Raw genomic sequence first — 10,468 nt, forward strand, 5'->3', positions numbered from 1 at the left:
GCTAGGCACCTCATATAAGTGGGATCATACAATATTTGTCCTTTGTGACTGATTTATTTTACTTAGCATAATGTCCTTAGGGTTCTTTTTTTTTTTTTTTTTTTTTTTTTTTTGCGGTACGCGGGCCTCTGACTGTTGTGGCCTCTCTTGTTGTGGAGCACAGGCTCCGGACGCGCAGGCTCAGCGGCCATGGCTCACGGGCCCAGATGCTCTGCGGCATGTGGGATCCTCCCGGACCGGGGCACGAACCCGTGTCCCCTGCATTGGCAGGCGGACTCTCAACCACTGCGCCACCAGGGAAGCCCCTCAAGGTTCTTTCATGTTATAGCATGTATCAGAATTTCCTTTCTTTCAAAGACTGTAAAATATACCTCTGTGTGTGTGTGTGTGTGTGTGTGTGTGTGTGTGCGTGTGCGTGTGTGTCTGTGCATCACATTTTGTTTATTTACTTATCTGTTGATGGAGACTTGGGTTGTTTCTATCTTTTGCCTTTTATATATAATGATGCTGTGGACATGGGTGTTTAAGTGTTTGAGTCCCAACTTTTAATTTTTTGAAAGTGGAATTGCTGGATCCTAGAAGTGGAATTGCTGGATCATGTGATAAATCTCTGTTTAACTTTTTGAGGAACCACCAGTTTTCCATAATGGCTGCACAATTTTATATTCCCACTCGTGATGCCCAAGAGTTCCAATTTCTCTCACTAACAGTTGTTTTTGATAGTAAGCGTCCTAATGGGTGTGAAGTGGTACCTTCACTGCCTTTTAAACATCTATTAAACATGTCTCTATTGCCCACTCCACGCCACGTGCCACCTTGCGTGGTTTATGTGCCTGAATCCTGTGGGAGACGGTGAGGCGTCTGAAGACGGGAACGGCATGTCCCCAGTCCCTAGAATGATTTGGCAGGGCACAGGTGCTCAAGAAATGCTTGTTGAGTTGAATTCTGACTGCTCACTAGCTCCTCATTCTGAGTTGCCCACTGCCATTTCTTTTTCAGAAGTGCCCTTTCACTGTTTTGGCAGATGAGGGAATGATGAAGATGAAAAGGGTTTTTGTCCCCTGAGGAGTCTGTGTGGAATAATGAACCATTGCTGGACATCATTTGGCCTTTCCATTTCTTCACGGCTACCAAGAGCCTCACAACTTCACTGCACCTTCCCTGGTTTTTATTGAATGAAACGCTTGAGAGCACCTCTTGTATGATAGACAGTGGGTTGGCACTCAAGATGCACAGTTGAACAAGACACAGTGCCTGCACTCAAGAAGTTCGTGGTCTGTTGGGGGAAATACATATAAACAGAGCAATAAAACAGCGCGGAAAGGGCACTGTATACTATACTGTGACAAGAACGAGGAAGATGGAACTGACCGTGTGGGGGAACTGGGGGCGTCTAACAGAGGAGTTAATATTTAATTTGTCTCTTAAGTATGAGTAGGGAGACATGGGGGAGGGGTGATCCCAGGAAGTAGTACCAGCCGTGCAAAGTCAGGGAGGGAGGTGAGAATGAGAATCTCGGAGTAATGGAGTATTGGGCAAGATTGTAAGCCAAAGGGAAGTCATGGAAGAATTTTAAACAGGAAAGGGAAGGGTGGATTAGAGGAGGCTGAGGTAGGAGGCAAGGAGACCCATCGGGAGGGTCTTGTCATCCACAGTCTTGGAGAGAGAAGATGAGGGCTGGAGCCACAGCATTGACCATGGGGGTGAGAGGCAGGGAGAGGCACCACAGGTATTTCTAGGTAGTGGCCAATTGAATAGAGGGGAAGAGAAAGAAGAAAGTGATGTAGAAGGCTCCAGAATTTCTGCACAGGGTAATTCCTCTCTCTTCATCAACGTTTTAAGAGTATTTTATACTGAACACCGTGTGATAAGTCTTTTACCAGACTTTTGAGTGTGTCTCAAAATAGCAAAGGTGCATGTATTTATTTATTTTTAGTTCTTTAGAGGATAATGTTTGCATGTGTCTGGCTGATCTTCCTTGTCACATCTTCATATAACAGTATCAATTTTTAGGAATCCCTTTATTATGTGCCAGGTGCTTTACATATATGCATCCTGCCCAAATTCCCACAGGGTAGTTATCACTTTACCCCGGTAGCAGAGAGACGCCTTTGTTATGTCATAGACAGGGGTGTTGAAGAAGTCATATTACTAAATCAGCTCTATTCCAATATAAAATAAAAATTAAAAAAAGAAGTCATATTATCTTATCTTAATGGAATCAGTCTAACTTAATGTATCCATTGGAGTGGCAGGAAATTCAATCTGTCATTATTGGAATTATTTTATAACCCTCTCCCTTGGGGCCATGCAAAGGTCTTAAGGCTCTTACCTCAAACAGAAGCTTTGGAGAAAGCCCTTTGGTTTCCTGTCCATGCTGATCATGGCTCATTTGCTCATTGCCAAGTCCACATGTTTTTTTAAAGGCATCCTTGTCAAGACTGGGCATAAAGGTACTCATGGTTTTCACTTCCCTGTGAAACTATTCAGCCATCCCCTCTTATGTAACTGCATTCTCTTAGGCATCCTGCCACATTAGGCTTTTTGAAAACAAAAGCCAAGAGAAAAGCTGTTTTCAGTCATCATAAAGCCCACTGAGTTGAGGGAGGCCTAGATACCTTCTTAGAATAGGAAGGTCAAAATGCAGCAATAACAAAATAAAACAAAAGAATAGTAATTCAGTAAAGCATCCTGCCTTTTAGAGTTGAGGATCGTTACTCAGGTGATTTGCCAAAGTCATTCTCCAACATATAATAATAATCGCTCTACAAAGGTGTCCACGACCTAATCCCTGGAAGTTGTGAATATGTTACTTTACATGGCACAAGGGAAATTGCAGATGGACTTAAAGGGAGAATGATTCTGGATAATTTGAGTGGGTCCAGTCTAATCACATGAATCCTTAAAAGTGGAAGAGAGAAGCAGTAGGTGGGTCAGAGGTGAGTGAGGACTTGACTCCATATTGCTGGCTTTGCAGGAATATGGCAGCCGTTAGAAACCTCTAGAAGCCGTGAACAGCCCTTAGCTACAGCCAACAAGAAAACAGGGATCTTGATCCTACAGCCACATAGAACAGAACTCTGCCAACAACTGGATGAACAAGGTAACGGACCCTCCCCTAGAACTTCTGGAAAGAAACATAGCCTTGTCAACACCCGAGTCTGTAGGTATGACTTAAGAACTTAAGTTCTTAAGAGCTTAAGAATTGTAAGATAATAAAGTTTTTGTATTGTTTTTTTGGCCGCAGGGCATGTGGGATCTCAGTTCCCCGACCAGGGATTGAACCCATGTCCCCTGCAGTGGAAGCGTGGAGTCTTAACCACTGGACTGCCAGGGAAGTCCCTAAATTTGTGTTGTTTAAACTGCTTAGTTTGTGATAATTTGTTATGGTAGCAGTAGAAAGTGAATATAGTCACAAAGCTAGTAAAAGCGAAGATTGCACCTGAGGTCATATTCCAAAGCCCATGTTCTCTCCATTATATGATGTTTCAGGTTAAAAATGTTTCCAGGTCCAGCACTATCCTACACTAAGTTAAATTAGAAAACAGAAGATGTGCTTTTTCTTTTTTTTCTTTTGTTGAAAAAACAATAGGTCTTCTTTAAAGAGAGTCAAACAGTACATGAAAATACACAAAAGAAATTGAAAGCTCCCAGAAATTGCATAACCTAAAAGTCATCGCTAACACCATTTTCACAAATATCTTTCCAGAAAAGTTGCTTTGCATGTGTGTATGATATTTATATTTTTATATATGTTTCTGTAATGGCTTTCTTTTTTTTTTTTGAATTTTAATTAATTAATTATATTTCATTTTTGGCTGCGTTTGGTCTTCGTTGCTGTCTGCAGGCTTTCTTTAGTTGCAGCGAGTGGAGTGGGGACTACTCTTCATTGCAGTGTGCAGGCTTTTCACTGTGGTGGCTTCTCTTGTTGCAAAGTGCAGGCTGTAGGTGCTTGGGCTTCAGTAGTTGCAGCACGCAGGCTGAGTAGTTGAGGCTCACGGGCTCTAGAGCACAGGCTCAGTAGTTGTGGCGCACGGGCTTAGTTGCTCTGCATCATGTGGGATCTTCCCAGACCAGGGCTTGAACCCGTATCCCCTGCATTGGCGGGTGGATTCTTAACCATTGTGCCACCAGGGAGTTCCCTGTAATTGCTTTATTGACTGGACAATTTTTCATCGATATCTTTGTGTCAGTAAATATAGATCAACACCATTATTTTAGGTGACTGAATACTATTCTATTGGATGGATGTTTCATAATTTATTTAAGCAATTCTTATAAATGGACATTTATGTGTTTACAGTATTTTGCTCTTAAAAACAATACTGTGATTAATGTCTTTTAATCTTATCTTACTCATTTAAATATCCCATAAAGGTAATTCCTGGGAGTGGAGATTTTCAAAGAGCATGCATAAATTACATTTTTATATATTTTGAAAAAGCTACCTTCCAGGATGATTTTATAACTGGCATGCTCACCAACACTGCGTAAGTGAGTTAGTGTTTCCATAGAGCCATTATCACTAGGCTTTGTTAATCTTCATCTTCGTTTACCTGATAAGCAAATAAATAAATTCATCATTATTCTTTTGGTTTAGACTTTTTGGTTACTATCACAATGAAATGTTTTAAAAATGTGTTTTGGTCACATATTTCTTTCTTTGTGGGCCGCCTGTGAAAAATTGATGTGACATAGTGTAAAAGTACAGACTTTCAACAGACAGACCTGGTCTGAAATATTGTTTCATCATCTGCTGGTTGTGAGAGCTTGAGCAAGTTACTCAAATCATCTAAGCCTCAGTTTTTCCATCTACCAAATGGGTATAACATTATTTACCTCCTAAAGTATCTGAGAGATTTAAGGGAGATAATTTAAAGCTTTTAGGCTATGCCTGGCATGTAGTAAGGTTTTCATAAATATTAGTTATTATTAATGCTAATGCTTTGTGATTTGCAGGAGCTTAGCAGCTCTTTAATTATTAAGGCTATTTGTCCTTTGACATGGATGTCGCAAAATGTTTTGTGCGAGTATATTTTAAACTGGTAGAAATGGAGAGGAAAAACACACCTGTACAGTCATATACACGGTGGAGGGCCACACCATCAGAACTCAAGCTGTACCCCAAACAAAACCTGGTAGTCTTCCTAGCAGGTTAGACCCGGCCTCACAAACCCTTTTATTAGCATGATATTAGCAGGTCTAAATTCTTGGTCTTTAGGGGGCCAGGAGCCCTGCCCTTTATGACTTCTTCTTGGCTGTGAGGCCCTGTAGGGGGGTTTCTGGTTGATCTTTATGTCTCTAACTGGTGTGCATCTCCTTGGGGCCTTGTTGCCATGCTGAGTCCTCCTCTCCTTCCTTGTAGGCAGTAGCTGGCTCTGGTTGGAACAGGGGCCAATGACCTGGCACCTTCCCTTGCTGAGTCTTGCCCTGAATCGTCAGCTTTCTTTCTCTTTACTGATTGACTCGGGGGCCCAGCCTGACAGCCGCTGACAGAGGAGTGATCCGTTGATTCATGTTAACAACTATTAATAGGGCTCATTATTTCCCAGGAAACCGACAGGATGATGCCCCTCCTTGTTTTCTGTTTTCAGGGCACAGTTGATTCCTTTTCACCACATTAAGTGGCAGCCGTTTAAATCATATTGATGTCTGCAGTTCAAAGTGATGCCTCTGCTGTCTTACCTGTTAATAAATTAAATATGGACGCTGGACTCCTGAGCATATGCCACTTCCCTGCTTTCCGGCATGGGATGGAGCTCATTGCTTGGAGTGAGGCAATGGGGTTTTTTATTTTGAGGCATAAGTGTGGGGATACAGCCTATTTGTGTGGAGTTTCCATAGACGTGTCTTTGCGTCTGTCATCTGTCTCTGTATGCATTTTCTTTCCTGGATTTCCCTCTTTTTATTGATTGCTAAGTTTTATTATACACCCCCAGTGCCTCAGTGGAATTAACCAAGAGGATTTCACAAGGTCTGGCCTTTCTGGTCTCTTCTAGAAGGATGCTGAATTTGTTTAAAGTGCATATGTATTGGGTAGGTGGAATGGACAGTCAGGCAAGTGTGAATAAGAAATTAAAGTGGGCTTGGAAGGAGAAAACATAAGATTCAAGATCAGTTACCTCTAAAAAGACATTAAAAAACATCTAAAATAAAGTCACCTAATATGGATAGCAGCACAGCCTGAAATAGCCCAGGACACTGGACTATTATGGTTTACCAGTTGTTTCTTTTTTATTGAAAACAAAATGCAAATGAACAAAACCATTGTCCTTTCATCTACTGTGGCCTGCCTGCTTGCATTGTTTGTTTTTTTTTCAATTTTTTTTCACTGAAGTGTAGTTGATTTATAATGTTGTGTCAGTCTCTGCTGTACAGCAAAGTGACTCAGTTATACACATAGAGACATTCTTTTTTTATATTCTTTGCCATTATGGTTTATTACAGGATATTGAATATAGTTCCCTGTGCTATACATTAGGACCTTCTTGTTTATCCATTCTAAATGTAATAGTTTGCATCTACCAACCTTAAACACCCAATCCATCCCTCTCCCTGCACCAACTTACATTCCCACCAGCAGTGTAGGTGGGTTCCCTTTTCCCTACACCCTCTCTAGCATTTATTTGTAGACTTTTTGATGATGGCCATTCTGACTGGTGTGAGGTGATACCTCATTGTAGCTTTGATTTGCATTTCTCTAATAATTAGTGATGTTGAGCATTTTTCATGTGCCTACTGACCATCTGTATGTCTTCTTTGGAGAAATGTCTGTTAAGGTCTTCTGCCCATTTTTCGATTGGGTTGTTTGTTTTTTTGTTGTTGTATGAGCTGTTTGTATATTTTGGAGATGAAGCCCTCGTCTGCTGCATCATTTGCAAATATGTTCTCTCATTCTCTAGGTTGTCTTTTCATTTTGTTTATGGTTTCCTTTGCTGTGCAAAAGCTTGTAAGTTTGATTAGGTCAAGAGGGGACACTGTTGATGGATGTTCTCTTTTCCTCTGACATGTCATTTCTTCAGGCACCACGTGACCTGGTCAGCGAGGCTGTGGTACTGCCAGTGGTCCTGTGCCCCAGGGGGTATGTATCTTTCCAAGTGTCTGGGGGAGGATGCTCCCTGCTCCCCGGGGAAGCCTATTTCTGTGTGGGTGCATTTCAGAATATATGTGGCTTGCCTGGGAGTTACTGATTAGCCAAGTGCAGCCCAAAGCCATCGAGGGAGGAAAGACCCCTGGAGGATTGATGTGTAATGGCTTCACAAAGTGGACTGGACTCAAATAAAACTGCCCAGAGAAGGAGCTGACATGGGGATTGCTTCCCTCAAACCCCTGAAGTGAGCTGGCAGGCCCAGTTTCTGTGGGCGGCACACCTGATGGATTGATTGAACATTACAGCCTGGAAAAACATGGAGGAGCTGTGATTGTTGCTGGTGGTGGCTGTCAGCCTCCTGCTGAGTGAGTGACTGGTACCGGAGAGACCCCCAGGGTGTGGGGGAAGCTCCTGCTAGCTCAGAGCCAGAGGGCTCCCTTCTTTTTTTTTTTTTTAATTTTATTTTATGGCCACACCACACAGCATGCGGATCTTGGTTCCCCAAACGGGGACCTGCGCCCACTGCAGTGGAAGCATGGAGTCTTAACCACTGGACTTTCAGGGAAGTCCCGAGGGCTCCCTTCTTGTTTCACCAGCCTTGCTGTTGCTTAGCTGACCCTGGGGTGTCCAGACAGTTGAAGAACTCGGAAGGTCATTGTGCAGACAACACACACATGCATGCAGGCACGTGCACACACGTGGTATCTTCTGGGGTCTCACAGCCAAGGGGCAAAAGGAACGAGACCATTGTGAGCTAGGTATTTATTGGAGCAGAGTCACAGAAGAGTCCCTGCATGCAGGCCTAGCATTCCGGCTGTGTATGTGTGGGACATGTGCTCTGCAGAAAAAGGATACAGTGCAGGCAAGCAGGAAATGTGTTTACCCCCAGGGGACTCCACATCCTCCTTCTGGAACAGTCAAGGAAACCACCTTGAGTTGTATGGGCAGCCCTACTATTTTCTCAGGAGGCGGCCACAGAGGAGTGTGAGTCCAAGGTCACTGACCCTTACATTCCCTTAGTCTGTGGCCAGATATTTCATTACTTTGTCCCTTGGTTTAGGGTGTTGGCTACTTTAAAGCTCCAGTATCCCTAGGGGAGGAGTGTTTTCACTTGTTTCTTCTTTTACTCATTTACCCCCTACTGTGAGTTGATTTATTAGATCCCCTTCCATGAACATGTTTTGAGGGGGTGAGTGAGTGGGCATGGTGGGCACCAGAGGATGCCTTAGGAGATAACCAGCCCTGCTGTCTAGGGGGATGGATGTGATGACTTACAATCTAATTGAATGTGACTCCGGGGACACTTGGCTGTCCTCTTGAAATCGAGCGGGACCTTGTGGGCCTTACCAGGTATAAAAGGCTTTCCATGCCCCCCATTTCTTGTTTGTAGGAAAAAGACTTTCAGCCTCCTCGACTTTCCCTGACTTCCAAGGGGCAGATTCAAACAGATCCTAATTAGGGAAGTGAGGGGATGCAGAAAGTAACAATAGTGCAATGATGGGCTAGGGTCCTGGTCCCTCCTTGGGTGATGTACGTGACGATCTCATACACATCTCTGAGTTCTTCTACAGGAACGAAGGCCCCCACCCAGGTAGGGGATGGTCACTTCAGGCTGAGCACAAGCACGTGAACCCAGACTGGTTGGAATCGGAAGGCTGATGCCTGGAACGCCACCCTCTCACCTCACCACCAACCAATCAGAGGATGGTCACATACCTTGCAGACCTCCCCTCAAATTTTGCTGATTAAAAACTCTTCCCCCAAAACCATCTGAGAGTTTGGGCTTTTTGAGCACAAGCTGCCCATTCTCCTTGCTTGGCCCTGCAATAAACCTTTCTCACCTCCAGACTCTGATGTTTCAGCTTGTTTGGCCTCACTGTGCGTCAGGCACATGAACTTGGGTTCGACAACACTCTTGGAGAGGTGGCAGAGGCAGTGGGCGTGAGCAGGGGGAGACATTCATATCGGGGGAACCAAATACACTCATGCTTCTTTCGATCTTTGTTTCTTTAGATTTGTTTGTTCCATTGCATGGGGGAAACTGAGAGCTTAAAATATACTTCAGGATGATTCCTGCTGAAGGCCAATGGCATCGATAAATGATGTGCTGCATCTTACATCCAGGCCAAGCTACAGGGAGATGTGGGAGGTGTGAGGTCTGTGCTTTCTGCATCCCCTCTAAGCCCACACCTCCTCTTGCCACTTCATCCCAAACTCCTGATTTTCCACCCACACCTGCTCAGTGGCAGTCTTCCCTGTCTCAGTTGACAAGTTGACAGCCACTTCATCCTTCCAGTAGCTCAGGTCCAGGACCTTGTACATCACTCCTTCTGGTGAGCCTGGTGGTCCCACCCTCAGCATCTAGACAGGAGCTAAACCTCTTCATGCCTCCACTGCTGTCATCCTGGCTCAACCACTGTCAGTGCTTGCCTGTGGAGTTCAATCTAAGGGTCTCCCAGAAGCTCACCTGCTTCTACCTTTGTCTCTGTAGGCCTCAGTCTGTTCTTCGCACAATAGTCAACGTGGTCCATCTGATCATAATCCAGATCGGGCCACTTTGGCTCACAACCTGGTCATAGCTCCCTACTACAGCGTGAAACCAAATTCCTTACAGTGGCCTGCGAGGCCCTGCATGATTCAGCCCCTTCAGCTCTTTCACCTCTTGTCCTCTAGTCTCTTCCTTATTGACCCAGCTCCAACTGTACTGGTTTCATTATTCCTGGAACAGCCCAGAAAGCTCCCACCTGGGCTTTTGCTCTAGATGTCCCCTTTGCCTGGAAAGCTCTTCTCCCCTGAGATCTGTGTGGCTAACTCCCTCCCCTCCTTCAACGCTTTACTCATCTTTTCAATGATCATTTCCTTGATCATCCTATTTAAAATGGAATCTCCCACTCTTTATTCCTCCAATCATTCTTTACCTTTACTTTTTTTCTATAGAATATATTACCTTTTAATATACAATATCAGCTTAGTTATGTTTACTTATTTACCTGTTTTTTGGTCTGTTCCTTACGTTCACCAGGATGTAAGTTCCATGAATTGCTGTGTCCATCAGTGATGTATTCCCAATACGTAGAACAATGGCTTGCACAGTATAGGTGCTCAGGATGTGGGTTGCTTGCTTTTTGATTGATTTCCTCTCTGAGTTTTGTGCCCTCGCCTTAAAAATTCTCCTCTACTCATTCTGACCTTGTAAACTTATCTACCTTCCCAGGCAATGCCTTGAGCTTCTAGATATTTTTAGATTTTCTGTCCACCCCCTTTATAAAAACGTATACATTCTGTGTTCTGTTCTTTGGGGACTTTGCTTTTAGGTAGATAATGTTAATCATCCCTGCTGCGATGCTATCATTCATTGTTTTGCCCTTTGAGGTGTTT

At 43.8% G+C, this 10,468-nt stretch overlaps 1 protein-coding gene across 1 annotated transcript in view; it reads right to left on the reverse strand.

Annotated features, from left to right (window-relative positions):
* DUSP26 (dual specificity phosphatase 26) overlaps positions 1–9,412 on the reverse strand; it is a 28,396-nt gene extending 18,984 nt beyond the window's left edge. Inside the window, exon 1 of the mRNA XM_027123015.1 lies at positions 9,281–9,412. Within this exon, the coding sequence (XP_026978816.1) occupies positions 9,281–9,412 (132 nt within the window). The remainder of the gene's footprint in view (positions 1–9,280) is intronic.
* Between the last annotated feature and the right edge of the window lie 1,056 nt (positions 9,413–10,468).

The sequence above is a fragment of the Aethalodelphis obliquidens genome, unplaced genomic scaffold (assembly GCF_003676395.1).
Source record: "Aethalodelphis obliquidens isolate GAN/ISIS:26980383/991018 unplaced genomic scaffold, ASM367639v1 scaffold25, whole genome shotgun sequence".
NCBI classification, from domain to species: Eukaryota; Metazoa; Chordata; class Mammalia; order Artiodactyla; family Delphinidae; genus Aethalodelphis; species Aethalodelphis obliquidens.